This window comes from Culex pipiens, chromosome 3, assembly GCF_016801865.2.
Source record: "Culex pipiens pallens isolate TS chromosome 3, TS_CPP_V2, whole genome shotgun sequence".
Classification (NCBI taxonomy): Eukaryota; Metazoa; Arthropoda; class Insecta; order Diptera; family Culicidae; genus Culex; species Culex pipiens.
Window position 1 is genome coordinate 33,692,115 of NC_068939.1, and position 20,963 is coordinate 33,713,077.

General features: G+C 38.4%; 3 protein-coding genes across 4 annotated transcripts in view; 2 read left to right on the top strand and 1 right to left on the bottom strand.

Moving 5' to 3' along the window:
- The first annotated feature begins 934 nt into the window (after positions 1 to 934).
- On the top strand, positions 935 to 3,520 carry LOC120429913 (uncharacterized). Its single transcript, XM_039595010.2, has 4 exons — positions 935 to 1,903; positions 1,961 to 2,034; positions 2,089 to 2,180; positions 2,235 to 3,520. Exons 1-4 carry the CDS (start codon positions 940 to 942, stop codon positions 3,451 to 3,453), a joined length of 2,349 nt encoding a protein of 782 aa, XP_039450944.2. The 5' UTR covers positions 935 to 939; the 3' UTR covers positions 3,454 to 3,520.
- A 2,003-nt stretch (positions 3,521 to 5,523) lies between these two features.
- LOC120429892 (uncharacterized) lies at positions 5,524 to 8,940 on the top strand. The gene is made up of 4 exons (XM_039594989.2): positions 5,524 to 7,333; positions 7,391 to 7,464; positions 7,519 to 7,607; positions 7,660 to 8,940. Exons 1-4 carry the CDS (start codon positions 6,424 to 6,426, stop codon positions 8,876 to 8,878), a joined length of 2,292 nt encoding a protein of 763 aa, XP_039450923.1. The 5' UTR covers positions 5,524 to 6,423; the 3' UTR covers positions 8,879 to 8,940.
- Positions 8,903 to 20,963, bottom strand: part of LOC120429902 (uncharacterized) — a 170,813-nt gene continuing 158,752 nt past the window's right edge. For both annotated transcript variants that reach the window (XM_039594999.2, XM_052711224.1), the window contains exons 7-9: positions 15,920 to 16,047; positions 12,723 to 12,897; positions 8,903 to 10,538 (exon numbers count right to left, since the gene is read on the bottom strand). In XM_039594999.2, coding sequence (XP_039450933.1) covers positions 10,477 to 10,538; positions 12,723 to 12,897; positions 15,920 to 16,047 — 365 coding nt within the window. In that variant the 3' untranslated portion in view covers positions 8,903 to 10,476. The remainder of the gene's footprint in view (positions 10,539 to 12,722; positions 12,898 to 15,919; positions 16,048 to 20,963) is intronic.

The following is a 20,963-nucleotide window of genomic DNA, read 5'->3' on the forward strand; positions in this document are numbered from 1 at the left end:
TCTGGAGAAAGTTTGGCTTTATGATAATTTTTGGCTAAGATAACTTGAATCTATCTTTAAGAAAGTAAAAAAACTTAAATTGTTACTTGGGTATTCAGCCCCAAAGATAATATCGATTTGGAGTGGAACGATCTTGAGCGGTGTAAACTTATGCGACTTTAGGCAGAGTTCTCAGGACATTGACCATCCCGTCCGGATCATCATAACCACAGAATCAAGTTGAAAGATTCTCTTGGGGCGCGAGGTAGGCCGCCTGAAATCGTGATGCGAGACGCGTCTCTAACATTGATTCTATTAGTATTACTCGCCTCATCTTTAATAGTATAACTCGCCTGGAATGTACTCGAAGCCAAGCAGCATTCCAACCCTCTAGTTTGCAAAATAAAACCCGTTTTCAGAATTTGTTATCACAACGACGTGATCGTGCTATCTTGTCGTACGACGCTCTTTTTGACGTTCCGAGATAAACGCGTTTTAATGTTTGGCATTGAATAAACAAACATTAGTGCACACAATGCAACCAATAACAAACAAATCCAGAGTTTTTTTTGAAAAGGTCCTGTAATCTATTGTCTTTCATATGTTTATAGGACCTAATCAAAAAAAAGTCAAGAAATGTTGTTGCCCCGACCGTTCTGGGTATTGTCCCAAAGTTTGGTTGAATTTAAACGCCCGAGTTCCGACTTATAAACAAAAATGTTTACAGTACCTAGTCGGGTATGTACGTGGGTCAATCAAGTTTTGACTAACATCCCTTTAACTAGTTGTCGCACTTACAGAAATTTTCAGGGTGTGTCAAGATAGCACGATCAGATCAATACTTATTTAATATGAAAAGTGCACGGAGTTTTTCCGGTTTTGATGAATATCTCAGGATTATAATCTTGCTTGGGATTAGCTATCATCTCAGCTCAGTTGTATTTTAGTCGTCGTTCCGGAATGTTGCTCGGAATGGTGAAGGTCGATGTTGGACGCGTGGTCACTTGGGAAGGAATGACCCATATTCTTCTATTTCTGTCACTAACCTCCGCTCTGGACCCGACCTCCAATAACGCCCTGTACCAGTGTGGAGTTCGTCGCCGCATCGGTGTCCAGCTTATTGAACGAGGATGGGTAGCCGAGCTGGGCCAGTGGCCGTGGCACGCAGCCCTGTTTCACGTGTCCAGCAACGGGTCTAGCAGTTATGCCTGCGGTGGAACTCTGCTGGATCAACGCCACGTCCTGACGTCGGCGCACTGTGTCACAACCAAACGGAGGAAGAACATCGTCCCGATAAGTGGTTCGAAGCTCGTCATTCATCTCGGGCAGTACGATCTGCGGGAGATAACAGGAGTTCAGCAGTGCAAAGTCAGCGAAGTACATATTCACGAAGAGTACTCAACGAACCGAAATGATATCGCGGTGCTCGTTCTGAACTCGGACGTTGAGTACTCGGACTTTGTGATACCAATTTGCCTGGATAATCGCGTTGATCCGGATCTTACTAAGCTCGTCGGTCAACGAGGATCCGTCGCCGGATGGGGACTAACGGAGAATCAAACAGTGGCGCAATTGTTGAGGACGGCACAGATGCCCGTCGTTAGTCACGTGGAGTGCGTTCAGGCAGATCCAACACTGTTTGGTCGATATTTGGATCGCGGGATGTTCTGCGCCGGAGAGCGGAACGGCACTAGCGTTTGCAACGGTGATAGCGGAGGTGGATTCTACATTAGCGAGGGTGATCGCTGGGTCTTGAGGGGAGTGGTATCATTTTCCGGGGTTGACGAAAATCGGCAGTGTGATACGGCGCAATACGCTGGGTTCGCGAATGTGCATAACTATCTTGGATGGATTCGAAACGTAACGGGTTCTAGAGATGGTGCAGCTGATAAGCTGGATGTTCCAAGGCGAATTAGTGAAATTGGTTAGTAAGAACATCATGGTAGTTGAGAATTAACTAGAAGGAATCTTGTAATTTCAGAGTGTGAAAAGTATAAAGAACTGGCTGGTAAACGAGGCAATGGGATTTGTTTGAACTCCAGACAGCCGCATAATGTACGTATTGACGAGTTATGATCTTGATTGAAATAACGTAAAACTCTGTTCAAGGTTGCTTTAATCTACGAAGAAGAGATTTGGGGAGTTTGCTCCGGTGCCCTAATCAGCGATCAATTTGTCTTGACAGCGTGCAGTTGTATGAAGTAAATTAGACAAATCCATAAAAATAATCCGTATCTTAAAAGTTCATTTTGTAGACGTAAGAAACCCGTCAGTGCACGTATCGGACAATTTCTGAACATCAAAATAGCGAAAATTGTTTGTCACCCACAAAAAGGAGATTTCGTTAATGACGTTGCACTGATTAAACTGGAGTCAAAGGTAGAGTTTGCAGCATCGGTCATTCCAGCCTGTTTGGCCAACGATTGGACCGAGAATCTATACGACACTTTGCTTCTCACTGGGTTCAAGGAGGATTTTCGCGTCTACGAAGATGTTCCAGGATTCGGAAAACGCCCGAAAATCACCGAGCTTGTAGAATCGGTAGACAATCTGATCATCACCAAGGAAGAGTGCCGGAACAGGACTCAGGATACAGGTAGGACCGAGAGAATCACCGATTCTCAGTTGTGTGTTTACAGTCCTGGTCACGAGATCCTTCACGCTTATGACTCTAATGGTTTGGCTGGGGGCGCACTCCAGACATACAATTCTCGTACTTGCATCTACTCAATTTTGGGAATATGTGCAGACTCTTACACCGCGCAATCGGTGACGATCTACTCGCGAATAGCGCGATTCCTTGATTGGATCGAACCAATTGTTTGGGCTGTTGACGACCCAACTGAGTCCGACGATGAGGACGGTACACCGCCAGAGTACGAAGGAAACGAACTCTCGCTAGGTTCGTCCACGGAAGATACTTGCACGTACAAGTTCGACTCAAACCAGCTTACTCCTACGGGTCCGATCAGGAAGAACACCGTCGTGGTAGACACTAGTGAATTCAAGGACATCTCAATAGCCGAATTTCGGAAACTTTTCGAGGAACTGCAACTCAACCTTTCAGCGGTAAAATCCGTTCAGCCGCACACGTTGCGTAACGTTGTGCTGATTGAGATGATAACCGCGGAGCATGCGAAAGATTTTGCAAGAAACCACAACATGAAACACACCGTGATGGTCAACAATCAGACGATTCAGATTCCAGTGTATTTGGACGGTGAAGGGACTACAATCGTAAGAGTGACCAATCTCGCACCCCGGATGTCCAACGACTGCATCGTGGAGTTTTTGGCAAACTTTGGGGAAGTGGTGGCAATAAAGGATGAAGTCTGGGGTGGACTATTGGCAGGTATTACCAATGGCAAGCGAAACGTTCAGATGAAGCTTTCCTATCACATTCCACAGTGGGTTTTGATCAACGGAGAAGTTGGCTCGGTTTCGTACCAGGGACAGTTACCACATCTTTTGTAGAACCCTCAGTGAAACACAATTGCACTATTTGAATCAACATGAATAAACATTTATTTTTACTACTTTTCGTTCGTTTGTTTCATTACTATTCGATGCCGGTGTGCTCTCTTGTAATAAGCTTGCAACATGCTCCCGGGCTGAATGTCACACTTTCACAGGCCGCTTCCCCTCTCCACCCCCTTTAGAGTGTGACCTGGGATGGGATTAGCAAAGAGAAAAAAAACCTATTGTCAAACTAATGGTACGTTCGTTTGATGGCTAGTTCCACACTGAGTGCCACACTCAGAGCTGTCAAAGTGTTTGTTTGAAGAAACCCTCGCTAGTTCCGCCCGAGTTTCACCGCCATCTTGTAACTGAAACTCTAGTGCCGCACTCGATATTTTTTCAGTTTCATGCGAGCAGGGCTTGTGAAATTTCGACTTTGTTTGTGATAGCTGACAGAACACTCCAATCGTCTTCACCACGACAACCTGATTTTTACATTCTGCTTTAGTTCGTTTCACACACAAAGGAATGAGTGCTACGCAAAGTCACTCGCACAATCATTGACTTCCCTACAGGAGAAAAATCGCCTAGAGAGCGGTCGTTTGACATTCTACCGAGATTCCGATCATCTCTCTAATGATAGCAATCATATGATTTCTGTCACCACGCAGCATTCACTAGGAAGAGAGAGACAAAAACGAGAGAAAGAGAAAGAGCACGTTGTCTCGTTTGGGCGGCTGCTTGAGTGGTGCTCATTTTTCGTTCGTTTCGTCTTCGTGTTTACGTTCATCGACCGTCGCCAAGCAATGACGGTCATGATAGGCGTTGTGTGTCAGCGATCAAATATCGTTTTGGGAAATGATCGCTGACAGAAACTTCTATCGAATATCGAGCAGTCCCGTTCAGTGATAGATCCTTTTTCAAGCATTGCATGCGAGTTCCACGCACACTGACAAATGACGTTCGATTGAACCAAAACTGGCACCGACGAGTGCGGCACTCAGTGCCGCATCGGCTGTTCAAACGAAAGGCTGTATATCATAGGTACTCGCGATCTTGCTTTGCATTAGTGTGAGTGCATAACTCCGTGCCACTAAAACCAAAACAATAACAAACGAACAATGGACCGTGCCAGGAAAACCAAAACATAAACAATGTCAGTGGCAGTGGAGTGAGAGAGTCAGAGATAACGATTTTGACAACCGCACTACTACTCACTCAATCGCGAGTACCTTAGGTAGAAAGCCATGGTTCAAACGAACGTACCATAAATCACTTTCAACATGGCCGCTTCTGTCAACCTTAACCAGTCCTTTCTTATGAGGAGAAAATGAGAAGTATTGTAATTTGAGTTGAGAAAAATAAAACAATTTCAAATCAATTTCACAAATAATTATAAATTGCCCAAAAATGACGAACTTCTCGTCACTGTGTCCTGATGCAAACATTGATCGAGCTCGAGCTGTCACTGCCCTGTGAAGTATGTTTTCTGACATATCGGGCGGCCAGTCAAAAAAACCAGCTAGAAGTCGCCTGACAAAAAACTTTTGCTAGAAAGAGATAGGAAACCTGATGCAAACAAACGTCCAGCTGTAATGTAAACATACTTTGAATGTATTGGTAAATCTCTGACTAGAAAGCCTTATAGATTGATTAAAATATTTTCAATTGAAAGGCATTTATTTGTATCGTACACCGAATTTTTATTTAAAAAAAAACAATACCTTTCATGAACTGACGATTCTTTTGCCCATTTAAAACTATTGTTATTTTTTTGCGCGTTACATAAAAATGTCATCTAGATTGAACAATATTAAACCCGTGCTTCCCGTGAAATTAAAATGTGGCGTGACGGAACAACATCGTAGAACTGGATTTAAAAAGCAAAAAAAAAAAAAAATGGCCACAGTTTAGCCTATTTTTCGCACCTTTTCATTTCAACACGTTTCCACAAATTGAAAAACAAACTTTTGCTCTTTGAAGTGAACGAATTGGTACAAATTTGATTTTTTGCCAGCCATTTCTTTCGATTCTGACACCTTAGGTCGTGCAACCTATGGAATGTTAACTTTCGCACTAACAACATTAGTTGAGTAAAAATTGCCGCTGAATTCGCTTTGAAAATGCCGGCCCCGATGCTCTTCAAGTGTGCTCCTCTTTGGAGAACTGGGAAAGATTTATTTACTTTCTTTGCGTAACGGAACAACGACAGGAGCAGATCTAAGAAAAAATCTCCCCTCCCATTTAATGACTTGCAGGCTTTTTAGGATTTTTTTAGATTGAAGTAAGAAAACGCATTTAAATCATATTGCATTTTTCAAATCCAAATGAAAATTAAAAATCATTCATATAAAAAACACATTAAAAGTTGAAGAAGTGAACATTTTTTGACTCGTCGTGATCGTATCGTATCATTTACCTCGAGTCATCTTTGATTTGCCAACCATTTCTAGTGATTTGTATCCGGCAGCTCCTTATGAACGGATCCACCGTAAAATGATGGAACATAAACTCAGGATTCTCCACCCACGTCTAACCACAAATTTTAACAGCCAAATTCAAAAAAATCTGCGAGGAAAAACTAAACAACATTTCAACCAAAGAAAAAGTCATCCGCGTGCTTGAGCACTGAGTTGAAAAACATCATCAAGAAAATTTTAATTGTCAAGCTATCTGAATCACAGATTGCTTGATATTTGTATTCGAACACGAATTTTCTTGCAAAAAACAGAAGAAGAATACAAACGTAAACACTCAAAAAGAAAACCATCCAGCCGTCCCGTCCCAGAGTGTGACATACTTTATGGATGTGCCTTGTAGGGATTGTTGAGTTTAACAAAACGTCATCATTAACTCATTTCGACCAAAATGGTCGTTATCACAGAATAGCACACAACTGACGATTTGTTATCACATTTATGCTTGGAGTTCTTCTTCGTCTCAGCTCAGTTCTCCCCACAGTTGCATTTCAATCGTGATTTCGGAATGTTGCTCGTGCTTCTATTTCTGTCACTGACCTCCGCTCTGGACCCGACCTCCAATAACGCCCTGTACCAGTGTGGAGTTCGTCGCCGCATCGGTGTCCAGCTTATTGAACGAGGATGGGTAGCCGAGCTGGGCCAGTGGCCGTGGCACGCAGCCCTGTTTCACGTGTCCAGCAACGGGTCTAGCAGCTATGCCTGCGGTGGAACTCTGTTGGATCAACGCCACGTCCTGACATCGGCGCACTGTGTCACAACCAAACGGAGGAAGAACATCGTCCCGATAAGTGGTTCGAAGCTCGTGATTCATCTCGGGCAGTACGATCTGCGGGAGATAACGGGAGTTCAGCAGTGCAAAGTCAGCGAAGTACATATTCACGAAGAGTACTCAACGAACCGAAATGATATCGCGGTGCTCGTTCTGAACTCGGACGTTGAGTACTCGGACTTTGTGATACCAATCTGCCTGGATAATCGCGTTGATCCGGATCTTACCAAGCTCGTCGGTCAACGAGGATCCGTCGCCGGATGGGGACTAACGGAGAATCATACAGTGTCGCAATTGTTGAGGACGGCACAGATGCCCGTCGTTAGTCACGTGGAGTGCGTTCAGGCGGATCCAACACTGTTTGGTCGATATTTGGACCGCGGGATGTTCTGCGCCGGAGAGCGGAACGGCACTAGCGTTTGCAACGGTGATAGCGGAGGTGGATTCTACATTAGCGAGGGTGATCGCTGGGTCTTGAGGGGAGTGGTATCGTTTTCCGGGGTTGACGAAAATCGGCAGTGTGATACGGCGCAATACGCTGGGTTCGCGAATGTGCATAACTATTTGGGTTGGATAAAGGATGTAACTGGGTCCAGAGGTGGTGCCGCTGATAAGCTTGATATTCCAAGGAGAAGAAGTGAAATTGGTTAGTTAGATAGTGATTATATTTGAGAACAAATTTGAAGGAATTCTTTAATTTCAGAGTGTGACAAGTACAAAGAACTTGCTAGTAAACGAGGCAATGGGATTTGTTTGAACTCCAGACAGCCGCACAACGTACGTATTGACGAGTTATGATCTTGATTGCAAAAATGTAAAACTCTTTTTTAGGTTGCTCTCATCTACGAGAATTCCTGGGGAGTTTGCTCTGGTGCACTCATAAGCGACGAATATATCTTGACAGCGTGCAGTTGTATGAAGTAAGTTAGACAAATCCAAAAAATATCACTATCCTAAAAGTTCTCTTTGTAGAAGAATGAAACCCGTCAGTGCACGTATCGGACAGTTTGTAACCATTAAAATAGCGAAAATTGTGTGTCACCCACAACACGAAGACTTTGTTAACGACGTTGCACTGATCAAACTCAAGTCAAAGGTAGAGTTTGCAGCATCGGTCATTCCAGCCTGTTTGGCCAACGATTGGACCGAGAATCTGTACGACACTTTGCTTCTCACTGGGTTCAAGGAGGACTACCGCGTCTACGAAGATGTTCCAGGATTCGGAGAACGCCCAAAAATCACCGAGGTTGTAGAATCGGTAGACAATCTGATCATCACCAAGGAAGAGTGCCGGAACAGGACTCAGGATACAGGTAGGACCGAGAGAATCACCGATTCCCAGTTGTGTGTTTACAGTCCTGGTCACGAGATCCTTCACGCTTATGGCTCTAATGGTTTGGCTGGGGGCGCACTCCAGACGTACAATTCCCGCACTTGCATGTACTCGATTTTGGGAATCTGTGCAGACTCTTACACCGCGCAATCGGTGACGATCTACTCGCGAATAGCGCGATTCCTTGACTGGATTGAACCAATTGTTTGGGCTGTTGACGACCCAACTTTTTCCGAGGATGAGGACGGTACACCGCCTGAGTACGAAGGAAACGAACTCTCGCTAGGTTCGTCCACGGAAGATACTTGCACGTACAAGTTCGACCCAAACCAGCTTACTCCTACGGGTCCGATCAGGAAGAACACAGTCGTGGTAGACATCAGCAAATTCATGGACAACTCACAAGCCGACGTGCGGAAACTTTTCGAGGAACTGCGACTCAATCTTTCAGCGGTAAAATCCGTTCAGCCGCACACGTTGCGTAACGTTGTGCTGATTCAGATGAGTACCGCGGAGCATGCGAAAGATTTCGCAAGAAACCACAACATGAAACACACCGTGATGGTCAATAATCAAACGGTTAAGATTCCAGTGTATTTGGACGGTGAAGGGACTACAATCGTAAGAGTGACCAATCTCGCACCCCGGATGTCCAACGACTGCATCGTGGAGTTTTTGGCAAACTTTGGGGAAGTGGTGGCAATAAAGGATGAAGTCTGGGGTGGACTATTGGCAGGTATTACCAACGGCAAGCGAAACGTTCAGATGAAGCTTTCCTATCACATTCCACAGTGGGTTTTGATCAACGGAGAAGTTGGCTCGGTTTCGTACCAGGGACAGTTACCACATCTTTTGTAGAACCCTCAGTGAAACACCATTGCACTATTTGAATCAACATGAATAAACATTTATTTTCACTACTTTTCGTTCGTTTGTTTCATTACTTTTACGTCGACCTTTTTCCAATCGTTGTCTCTGCCACGACACAGAGTGGGGTTCTGTGGAACAATTTCCTAGAACGGGACATTTGTGAGCTGCTTAAATTTTGTTAATTTGTAATTATTTTTTTGTTTATAACTTTTGAACTACTCCGAACGAATCCGCTAAACGGATGTTGGTTTATTGTGTATACATTGATTTTTTTTCTTGTTCGCATGTAGGTTAATTCTGTAACTTTTTGTGTTTATTTTGGTTTGATGAAATTTTGTAAACATCGAAAAACGTACTTTTTGAGAACCATCGAGAAACAGTTTGGTTTGTTGGTTTTGTTTGTGTGTATTTAGTGGATGTTTGAATTACATTCCTGCTTGAATTGATTGTATTTTTTATGTCATAGATTTATTTGTGTTGTAATCTTTACTAGTCAAGTTGCATCCTACACAGTTTACTTTGTAGGGAAAGTAAATACAATTTCACTATTAAAAAGTTAAATTTACATTCTAAAATTTGTTTCCAACTCGACATGCTTTGCTTGTGGTACTTGCATCGCATACTTGTTTGTGTTATTTGTGTTTGTTTTTGTTGTTGTTAAAATCAGTCAATTTTTAATACATTACTTTGCTTGATTAAGTTATTTGTTTGTTTTACCTCGATTCACTACTCATACTTTATACATCTTCTAAACGCGTGTAAACGAATAACCGATTGATTTATTATAAGTGGTTTCTTTTGAAGAAGGTATTCAGGCTACAGATTGAAACTTGTATTTCTGTTCAGTGCATACTATTTGTCTGGTATCCATATGTTGCCACAATTTTGTATCAGATTTTGATGGATTTGTTACGGTATTTCTCTAAACTTTTACTAGTGATTAGATAAAAGGACAGCACCACTTTTATTAAGTGTTTTTCGTTTGTTTGACGATTTCTAAATTTGGATATTTTCTCACATAGATGCAACATTTGTCTTAAGTTACTAAAAGTTAGTTTTTGGTTCGTTTAGAAATCTTACAGATGAATAAATAGTGTTTTCCAGTACAAAAAATAACGAATAAATAGTTTACGAAGTAAACACAACACTTTCACTACAATATAGCAATGTTCTAATTTACAAGGCAATAAATAATTCGATGGAAATATGAATGTCTGCGGGGTGGGTAAATGTGACTGAGTGTGTGAGTGTTGTTTGTCTATAAATAGATTGTGCTCTATGTGGTACAAATAAATAAATTAATTTTCGATAGTTCCAATTTTTACAAATCATTTCTACAAGTGCTTAAACTGCAATATTTTACAACAATGTGAATAAACTGTTATCATACTACGCGCCCCATATAAAACTGCTATGGTCGCGTTTCTTTTTTTTACAAAGTCTTTGAAATGTGCACTACGGTCAAATTTTTGGTATAAGTTTAACGTTATTTTTTGCTCATCGAAAAACCAAATCTAGGACAACATTTGCCAAACCATGCTGTTGAATTTTCCTAAATATCCTAGCTTTGGCTGTGTCCTTCTGTGCTACGGTTTGACGTTGATCGCCGGAGAATGGCTCAGAATAGCAGGTGTCGAGTGGCTTCTCTCTAGAAAAAAAAAATACAGTTGACTCTCTCGTTGTCGATATTGAAGGGACCGTCGAGAGCGGGAGTTATCAAATTATAGAACGGAAAATCAAAGCAATCTATTTGAAGGGACTGACAAATTTATTGACAGCTGGAGCAATATTGATATCGAGAAGATCGACAGCCAGAGAGTCCACTGTACAATCAAGTTCAGAAAATTCCAATCCAAAGCCTACTGAGCAATTCTCTACCAAAACCGGAAATGGATTTTATTTGTATTTTTTGATTTGGCTCAAACTTTGTGGGGGCCTTCCCTATGACCAAAGAAGCCATTTTGCATCATTAGTTTGTCCATATAAATTTCCATACAAATTTGGCAGCTGTTCATACAAAAATGGTACGTAAATATTCGAAAATCTGTAACTTTTGAAGGAATTTTTTGATCAATTTGGTGTCTTCGGCAAAGTTATAGGTATTGTTGAGGACTATTTAGAAAAAAATAGGTACACGGAAAAAAAAATTTCCCGATTTTTTTATTAACTTTTTTTTCACAAAAACTCAAATTCCCAAAATACGTATTTTTTGATTTTCGAGATTTTTTGATATGTTTTAGGGGACAAAAATCCGCAACTTTTGAGCTATAGAGAAACATGGTCAAAAAATCTGCCGCCGAGTTATGATTTTTTGAAAAACTGGTGATTTTTGGAAAAAATCGAAATTTCATACATACAATTTTTTTGACCTCATTTTTTTATGCAAAATTGAATTTGCAATCGAAAATTACTTTACAGATTTTTTGATAAAGGGCCCCGTTTTCAAGATATAGCCACCGAAAGTTTGATTTCAGCGAAATATTTGCAGTTTTGCGATTTTTAAAAATAGTGACCATGAGTGACCATTTCTAAAAATATTTTTTTTGAAAAGTTCAGAAAATTTGCTATAAAATTGTCTAAGAGACATTGAAGATTGGACCTCTGGTTGTTGAGATACAGCGGCTTAAAGAAAAAGAAACACGAAAATTGAAGTTTTCTAAGTCTCACCCAAACAGCCCACCATTTTCTAATGACGATATCTCAGCAATTAATGGTTCAATTTTCAATGTTAATACATGAAACATTCGTGAAATTTTCCGATCTCTTCGAAAAAAATATTTTGAAAAAAAATTAAATCAAGTCTAACATTTTAAATGGGCATAATATTCAATGTTTGGCCCTTTTAAAATGTTAGTCTTGATTTAATTTTTTTCAAAATATTTTTTTCGAAAAGATCGGAAAATTTCACGAATGTTTCATGTATTAACATTGAAAATTGAACCATTAATTGCTGAGATATCGTCATTAGAAAATGGTGGGCTGTTTGGGTGAGACTTAGAAAACTTCAATTTTCGTGTTTCTTTTTCTTTAAGCCGCTGTATCTCAACAACCAGAGGTCCAATCTTCAATGTCTCTTAGACAATTTTATAGCAAATTTTCTGAACTTTTCAAAAAAAATATTTTCAGAAATGGTCACTCATGGTCACTATTTTTAAAAATCGAAAAACTGCAAATATTTCGCTGAAATCAAACTTTCGGTGGCTATAACTTGAAAACGGGGCCCTTTATCAAAAAATCTGTAAAGTAATTTTCGATTGCAAATTCAATTTTGCATAAAAAAATGAGGTCAAAAAAATTTTATGTATGAAATTTATATTTTTCCAAAAATCACCAGTTTTTCAAAAAATCATAACTCGGCGGCAGATTTTTTGACCATGTTTCTCTATAGCTCAAAAGTTGCGGATTTTTGTCCCCTAAAACATATCAAAAAATCTCGAAAATCAAAAAATACGTATTTTGGGAATTTGAGTTTTTGTGAAAAAAAAGTTAATAAAAAAATCGGGAAATTTTTTTTTCCGTGTACCTATTTTTTTCTAAATAGTCCTTAACAATACCTACAACTTTGCCGAAGACACCAAATTGATCAAAAAATTCCTTCAAAAGTTACGGATTTTCGAATATTTACGTACCATTTTTGTATGAACAGCTGCCAAATTTGTATGGAAATTTATATGGACAAACTAATGATGCAAAATGGCTTCTTTGGTCATGGGGAAGGCCCCCACAAAGTTTGAGCCAAATAAAAAAATACAAAAAATAAAAATGGTCGAAATCGGCCGGTTTTGTAGAGAATTGCTCTACTACAAAAAAAATCCTAGGACTTTACACTCACCGAAACTGCAAACACCGCTGTGCTGCACGTCGATGTAGAAGCCAGTGTTGCAGGAATCTCGCTGCATGTGACACCACGAGTGGTAGGTGTGGTTGTTGGTGCCGCACAGTTTGACATTTGGGGGCAGCGGCTGCTGCTGGTTCCGGTGCTGGTGGCTACCGCCAAACTGTCGGGGCTGCAAGCAAAATAAAAAAAAAAGATCAGGAAAAATTTGCTGAGCCAAATAAATTAAGATAATTTTTAATAGGAAGCGATTTGTCAGTCGCGAGATCCAAGTTGGCGTTGCGAATTGGATGCTTCAGATATGCAGATGTGGCGTGAATTTAGGTCGATTCATTCCAGCTTATTAGTGGGAGCCACTGGAAGAATATTTGCTTGTTGAGATTCGTGGTAAAATCATTGGCAGTAAAGTAAAGAAGTGTTTGTAACTCAAGAATATTCAGCATTTGAGCAATTCCATTTTTGTACCCGACCCTCTCCGATTTTTTTATGTTTGATGGGCTTTATGAAAAAAATACAACAATATAGAAAAAAAAAAACATGCCAATTCCACGATATTTTTTTAATTTCTAAGATTAGAAGTTTAATTTAAAGGTGATTTCACGAGCAACTCTCCTAAGAAGATGCAAAAGTCATTTATTAAAACTGTTTTTTTTTTTGCAAAGTGGGTTTATCTTCACAAGGAATTGACTAAAAGCAATGGTCAATATGAACTTTTATGTTGAATTGTCTGAATAATCGATTCCCGCGTTTGGTTTAAAATAAATGTTGATCCACTTAAAAAAAAAACAGTTTTAGTGTATGATTTTTGTATTTATTTAGGAGAATTTCTTCATCCGGCATTTTCCGTGGGTCTTTTTGTAACATCTTTGGGAACATCCACAAACCACGGTGACACTTTTTTGGAAATCTATTACCCCCCAGCCCACCCCCGGAAAATTTTCCATACAAAATAAAACAAGTTGTAATGGAGCGTGGACAATCGCCATACCGCCCCCCCCCCAAAGTGTCCACGTGGTTTATGGATGATCCCTTTGGCAATTTCCACAAACATTATGAACGAACAAAAAATCGTGGGATCACCTTTTTTCACTTTTAATCTAAATTGTAAACAACTGTGTAGAACATTGTTACACTCTATTAAAAAAAACCCTGCAAAGTTACAAAAAAAACATGCTTATAGAAAAATTAAAAAATGTTCTAACTAGAAAATAACCCTTCTGGGTTATGGCAGATTCGAAAAACACATCAAATTGAACATAAAATTATATGTTCCCTTTTTTTACAGTCGAGTAACAAAAAATGACAGAATTTTGAAACTACTGTTGCATTTTTTGAATAGAAATACGTTTTTTTGTGGAAATTCTGAGTACGCCATCAATAGAGCGTCCAATTTTACAAAAAGTGCCTTTGACTCCAAATTTCCAAACATTCGGGTTACAATTTATTGAAAAACACGTAATTACCGCCCCTTCGTGACGATATATCGAAACATTGAGCTAAATATGTTAGGCCATTACTTGCTTATGCCTTCCTTTCATAGAAAAGGGTGTAAAATCACAGGGCCCTGCTCGAACGCAATTTGTCCGGGTTTGTTCCATCCACTTCAAACATTACTTGGAAATCGAAATTTGCAAAATTTGATTTGAGCAATTCCAGCTCAAATCAGGAATTTTTCTGGTACTGTTGTACCCGACCCTCTCCGATTTCAATGAAACTTTGTAGACATGTTATCCTAGGCCTATATAAGCCATTTTTGTGTATATGGATCCAATTGTACTCGAAAATGACATTTGAGTAGGGCGTTAGTTATTTAGATATTTTTGTAATCTGTAATTTAAAAATGACTGTATCTCGAAGCCGTTGCATCGTACCAAAATGTGTCTCAAAAATATTTTTACCGGAAAGCTCGTCCAATTTCCCAAAAGTGTGCCTTTGACAGCTTTACAATTGGATGCATGGGCTTACAGATATTTGCTTAATTACATTGCTCATAACTGAAAACAAAATATTTTTTTCAGTGTGGTAGGAGTCTGGATAGTAAATAATCTTATGTAAATATTAAAACGAGTCAAATTGAAAAGCTGTCAGAGGCACACTTATGGGAAATTGGACGAGCTTTCCCGTAAAAATATTTTCGAGACTGAAAAATCAAGTCTGTCATGTAGAAAATGCCAAAAACCCCCAAAAAGCTATTTTTTCATCATTTTTATTTTTAAAACCGCTGTAACTTCGCAAGGATTGGACTTAGGACAATGGTCAATATGGAGACTTTTATGTAAAATTGTCTGAAGAATTGATTCCCACTATCGGTTTTTAGTTTAGACCACTTTTCAAAAAAACAGTTTTATTAAATGATTTTTGTATTTTTTTAAGAGAGTCATACCATCCTGCATTTTTCGTGAGTCTTTTTGTAACATTTAAGGCTATTTCCTCAAAAATTTTGAATGAAAAAAAATCGCGACTTCACCTTAAAATTTAACTTTTTAACATAAAAATTGAAAAATCCCATTGAAATGGCGTGTATTTTTCTTTCGGTGTATTTTTTCAGAAAAAACGAAGTTGACTTTATAGCTGTCGGCCACTATTGCTAGTACCAACCACTAGTGTCTTCCTTTTATCTACAAGGACTTCGCCGCCCTGGGCTCCTAAGTGTATGAGAGTATGGCACGAAGCGACGGCGCCGAATACCCATATTTACACAAAGAAATTTAGAGCGCCCGCCGCGGGATTTGAACCGACAACCTCTGGATTGTGAGTCCAGTGCGCGGTCCGATTGATCCACACGGACGGGACAAAAAGCTCGTCCAATTTCCTATAAGTTTGTGTTTGACCAATTTTTGGTACGATGCAACGGCTTCGAGATACTGTAATTTTTAAATTACAGAATACAAGAATATCTAATTAACTTACGCCCTTCTCAAATGTCATTTTCAAGTACAATTGGCTCCATATACACAAAAATGGCTTATATAGGTCTAAGCTAACATGTCTACAAAGTTTCATTGAAATCGGATAGGGTCGAGTACAAAAGTACCAGAAAAATTCCTGATTTAAGATGGAATTGCTTTTAATTTTAATTAACCATGATTTTATAACGATTTAGATTAGAAAGACAGACAGATCTTCTACATGAAGTACATTTCTCCCATTTTTAACAGTTTTTATTTTCGGAACCTTTGAACCCGCCAACTCACCTGTTGCTGCTGCCGCTTGGCCCGAGGACACTTGTAGCTGCAGCTCACACAGCGCGGCTTGTGGGTGCTGAGGTCGGTCAGGCAGTGCTGCCGGTCCTTGCACTTGATGGTTTCGCATGTGGCGGCCTCTGCAAATAAATTTATTCGTTGGTGGGGCAGAAAGAGAAAAAAAGAGAGGAAAAACAAATCAAATTTGGGTAAAAGGGTGGGTAGAACGGAGTGAAGAAGACACGCAATCAAAAATTTGCCAGACTGATCAATAAACTAAAAATTTTGTCGCTTTTTTTAACCCTCTACCTTGAGACGAACTGACTGGGGCTTGGACAGGGGTGCGGCCCTGTTAGGACGGTATGGTCGAGCCGAATTTATGCCAAACTCAACGACGGTGGACATAATTTTGGGACCCATCGGCTGGCAGTGCGTTTTTACGATCGAATTAATTTTACTGCGAAATCTCGCGCTGCTCGCGCCCAGCCATCAAAGCGCACTTTAATGGCATTTCCTTTTAATTGGGGATTTTTTCCCCCCTCGGTGTGAATTGCCCTGGTCGGCTTTTTTTTCAATCGCTTGAGAAAATTGTTTTGCGTGAAGTTGTGAGACGATTTAAGCACCACTTGATCAATTTTAGAAATCAAACCCCTCATTTCCGTTGGAATCCCTCTTCGGCGAGAACGGTTTGACAGTTTGATATCCTTCCTCCGCAATCACGCTTGTTACGACGGCGGATTAAAACCTTTTTTATGCGATTTTGATAGTGTCTGGATGCGCTCTTCAAAGTGCATTATTTTGGTCAAAGTTCTGGAACATCATCGTCGATCGAGAGAGGGAGAAAAAAAATTGTTTGTGGTCAAACCTTTGCGGTCAATTTATGGCTTTTAAATTGATCGTATTATTCTTCGGAGGTTTTTTGGTTTGGCGGTTTTTCTCCACTTTAAAAAAGGAGTCTTTATCACGTGGGTGCCAGCCTGGTTATGGTCGTTGATGGCCGGCGGACGAATATAATTCATGCCCATAAGCAGATCAAGCCGATTGATAGCAGAATTAAAGGTTTCATGACGATCAGACGAGGTCATTAGGATGGTATCATTCAAAATGTCGCTGAATGTCATTTTTTTTGGTTTTTGAAACAATCTGAAAAAACAGCAAATATAAAGTGTTAATAAATAAGACTATTTTCTTTAAAAAGCGAGCGAACCTGCTTACAAATTGTTCCACCTTTTCAAAATAGATTCAAGAAATGAAAAAATACACAATTTAAGAAACTTTTACCTTCGGGCTATTCTCCGCCAACTCACACAGCAGTCGCCCGGAGTACCGTAAACCGGGGTGACATTGATAGGATTTCAATTTGTTTTTGGAATAATTTCCAACTGTTAAGATTTTTCTCAAGATTATTATTTTAAAACATGTACATTCAAAACTGGGCATCGCTTGTCCGAGAGAATAATGGCCTCGAGTCGAGAGAATAGTGGTACCATTCACGGACACAGAGAACACAGCTAGAGATTGGCGAGAGAATTATTCTATCGAGGGTCATTTGCAAAAAAAGTTCATCCGTCAAAACAAAAAACCAAAAGAGTCGACTACGGGAATCGAACCAGGGACCTTTGACACACTAACTCAATGACTTAACTGCCTCGGCCACCACAGCTTGGTGAACAAGGAGTGGTCAGATGTCAATGTGGCACTTGTTGGAGATTTATTGTTTAAATTAACCCTCTACTGCCCAAATTTTTTTTTCGAAAATTTTTATTTTTCCCGTGTTCAGGAGGTCATTTTGAGCAACTTTTGTTCTACGAAAAACTTTACTTCTCTTGTTTTATGTTTTTCTTGTTTCATTTTTAGTATTTTAATTTGTATTTATCTTGTTTAGTTAATGTTTGTTTTTGGTAGTATTTGGCCTACTCTACCACCTCCTATCATTACATTTTGCCTATCTAATTTTTTCATGTTTTTACAGTAACTTTTTCATTTTTTGGCATGTTTTTCACATTTTCTGCTATAAAATGTAACCATTATCATTTAAATTGTAAATAAATGCGTAGAGGCATAGTCTGAGGCACTAGAAAAATTACTGCATACTTCTTTTTACTTAAAATATAGGAAATGTTAGTAAAAAACACAGCCAAAGTTGACCCCTAAAAAAATAACATTTTTAAAAACATTGGCAAAGTCACATAAAACAAGTCAAACTTCAAACCCTAAAATTTTCCAAAATTTTAAAAGTTCTTCTTTCCAATGCTTTTTGAAGATCAAAAATTGGTTGAAAAATGGATTTTTGGCGATTTTTTAAATCGAAGCCCGTCTAGAGGCGGGGTTGGGTTGTAGAGGGTTAACGAATGAACTCATTTGTTATGGTGGTGTGCGTTGGTAGCACTATTCTCTCGATTTTGGCGCTAAGCCCTCAATAAATTTTGAGGGAACGATTCTCTCGACTCGGAATTTTGGGTGTACTGGGGTAGACAACACAAAGTCCATGCAATATTTTTGAAAAAAAAAACAGTTGTTTTCAATAATGCTTGAAAAATAGTTGCATTGAAAATTCTTATTTTTAATTCTGGGCTGACTTTGATAGTCATTATTTTGTTGTTGAAATCAGATTATCAATTTTTTTTTTCGTAAAATCACGATAACTCGAGATGTTTATAAGCAAACCCCTTATGTTCATATGTCAAAATTTTTGTAATTGTCTGCTCTACAACATTGTTGCATTCTTAAAAAATAACCCTGAGCAATTCTCTTCCAAAACCGGAAATGGATTTTATTTGTATTTTTTATTTGGCTCAAACTTTGTGGGGGCCTTCCCTATGACCAAATAAGCTATTTTGTGTCGTTGGTTCACCCATACAAGTCTCCATACAATTTTGGCAGCTGTCCATACAAAAATGGTATGTAAATATTCAAACAGCTGTAACTTTTGAGTGAATTTTCTGATCAATTTGGTGTCTTGGGCAAAGTTGTAGGTATTGTTGAGGACTTTTGAGAAAAAAATAGGTACACGGAAAAAAAATTTGCAGATTTTTTTATTAACTATTTTTTCACTAAAACTCAATTTCCCAAAATACGTATTTTTTGATTTTCGAGATTTTTTGATATGTTTTAGGGGACGAAAATCCGCAACTTTTGAGCCATAGAGAAACATGGTCAAAAAATCTGCCGCCGAGTTATGAATTTTTGAAAAAATAGTGATTTTTGGAAAAAATCGAAGTTTCATGCAAAAACAAGTTTGACATTATTTTTTAATGCAAAATTGAATTTGCAATCGAAAAGTACTTTACAGATTTTTTGATTAAGGGCTCCGTTTTCAAGATATAGCCACCGAAAGTTTGATTTTAGCGAAATATTTGCAGTTTTTCAATTTCTAAAACAAGTGACCATGAGTAACCATTTCTAAAAATATTTTTTCTTGAAAAGTTCAAAAAATTTGCTATAAAATTGTCTTAGAGACATTGAAGATTGGACCTCTGGTTGCTGAAATACAGCGGCTTAAAGAAAAAGAAACACGAAAATTGATGTTTTCTAAGTCTCACCCAAACAGCCCACCATTTTCTAATGACGATATCTCAGCAATTAATGGTCCGATTTTCAATGTTAATACATGAAACATTCGTGAAATTTTCCGATCTTTTCGAAAAAAAATATTTTTAAAATTTTTAAATCAAGAATAGCATTTTAAATGGGCGTAATATTCAATATTTGGCCCAAATATTTCGCTAAAATCAAACCTTTTGTGGCTATATCTTGAAAACGAAGCCCTTTATCAAAAAATCTGTAAAGTACTTTTCGATTGCAAATTCAATTTTGCATTAAAAAGTAATGTCAAACTTGTTTTTGCATGAAACTTCGATTTTTTTCCAAAAATCACTATTTTTTTCAAAAAATCATAACTCGGCGGCAGATTTTTTGACCATGTTTCTCTATGGCTCAAAAGTTGCGGATTTTTGTCCCATAAAACATATCAAGAAATCTCGAAAATCAAAAAATACGTATTTTGGGAAATTGAGTTTAAGTAACAAAAATGTTGATAAAAAAAATCTGCAATTTTTTTTTCCGTGTACCTATTTTTTCTCAAAAGTCCTCAACAATACCTACAACTTTGCCGAAGACACCAAATTGATCAGAAAATTCACTCAAAAGTTACAGCTGTTTGAGTATTTACATACCATTTTTGTATGGACAGCAGCCAAAATTGTATGGAGACTTGTAAGGGTGAACCAACGACGCAAAATAGCTAATTTGGTCATAGGGAAGGCCCCCACAAAGTTTGAGTCAAATAAAAAAATACAAAAATTAAAAATGGTCGAAATCGGCCGATTTCGTAGAGAGTTTCTTATAAAAAAAATACCGTAAACCGGGGTGACTTTGATAGGATTTCAATTTGTTTTTGGAATATTTTCGAACAGGTAAGGTTTTTCTCAAGATTATTATTTTTAAAACATGTACTGGGGTAGGCCACACAAAGTCCATGCACTATTTCGGAAAAAAAGTTTTTTCAATAATGTTTAGAAAAATAGTTACGTTAAAAAATTTTAGTTTTAATTCCGGGGTGACTTTGATAGTCAAAGTTTTTCTTGTTAAAATCATATTTAAGATGTTCAAACTTTATTTGTACGCTAAATGTACCATCACTAAAGTAGCTGATATAGTTTTAAGAAAAAAAATCAATGTTTATATTTAGTTAACTAAGTGTATAAGCTTTTTAGCAAAAAAACATATAAATTTCAGGTAAAATTGTTAATAAGTCGGAATTTTGCCTGAAATTTGTTAAAACTTGTTTTGTTTATAAAATTATCGATTTATATTGCATTTTATACAGAATTTCAAGCACGAATCACAGATTTTCACATTTTACATTAAATTTGTTCAACTGAAATTGCCTATAAAGTTGGTGATTTTTTTAAATTGTGTTTCAAAAACAAAATATTATATATTATTTACAATTTTTTTTAACCTTCTCCTAGTGGAAAATTGTCCAAAGAATCCGAAAATGCATTCCGTTTTCCGATTAAAAATCATTCTCATTGAGAAAATCATGACACTTTGA

What these genes read in the sequence shown, in the direction of transcription:
- LOC120429913 (XM_039595010.2), top strand. Translation starts at nt 940, where the DNA reads ATGTTGCTCGGAATGGTGAAGGTCGATGTTGGACGCGTGGTCACTTGG. An exon ending in AAGGCGAATTAGTGAAATTG is followed by an intron (nt 1,904 to 1,960) that starts GTTAGTAAGAAC and finishes TTGTAATTTCAG; the next exon opens with AGTGTGAAAAGTATAAAGAA. An exon ending in ACTCCAGACAGCCGCATAAT is followed by an intron (nt 2,035 to 2,088) that starts GTACGTATTGAC and finishes ACTCTGTTCAAG; the next exon opens with GTTGCTTTAATCTACGAAGA.
- LOC120429892 (XM_039594989.2), top strand. Translation starts at nt 6,424, where the DNA reads ATGTTGCTCGTGCTTCTATTTCTGTCACTGACCTCCGCTCTGGACCCG. An exon ending in AAGGAGAAGAAGTGAAATTG is followed by an intron (nt 7,334 to 7,390) that starts GTTAGTTAGATA and finishes CTTTAATTTCAG; the next exon opens with AGTGTGACAAGTACAAAGAA. An exon ending in ACTCCAGACAGCCGCACAAC is followed by an intron (nt 7,465 to 7,518) that starts GTACGTATTGAC and finishes ACTCTTTTTTAG; the next exon opens with GTTGCTCTCATCTACGAGAA.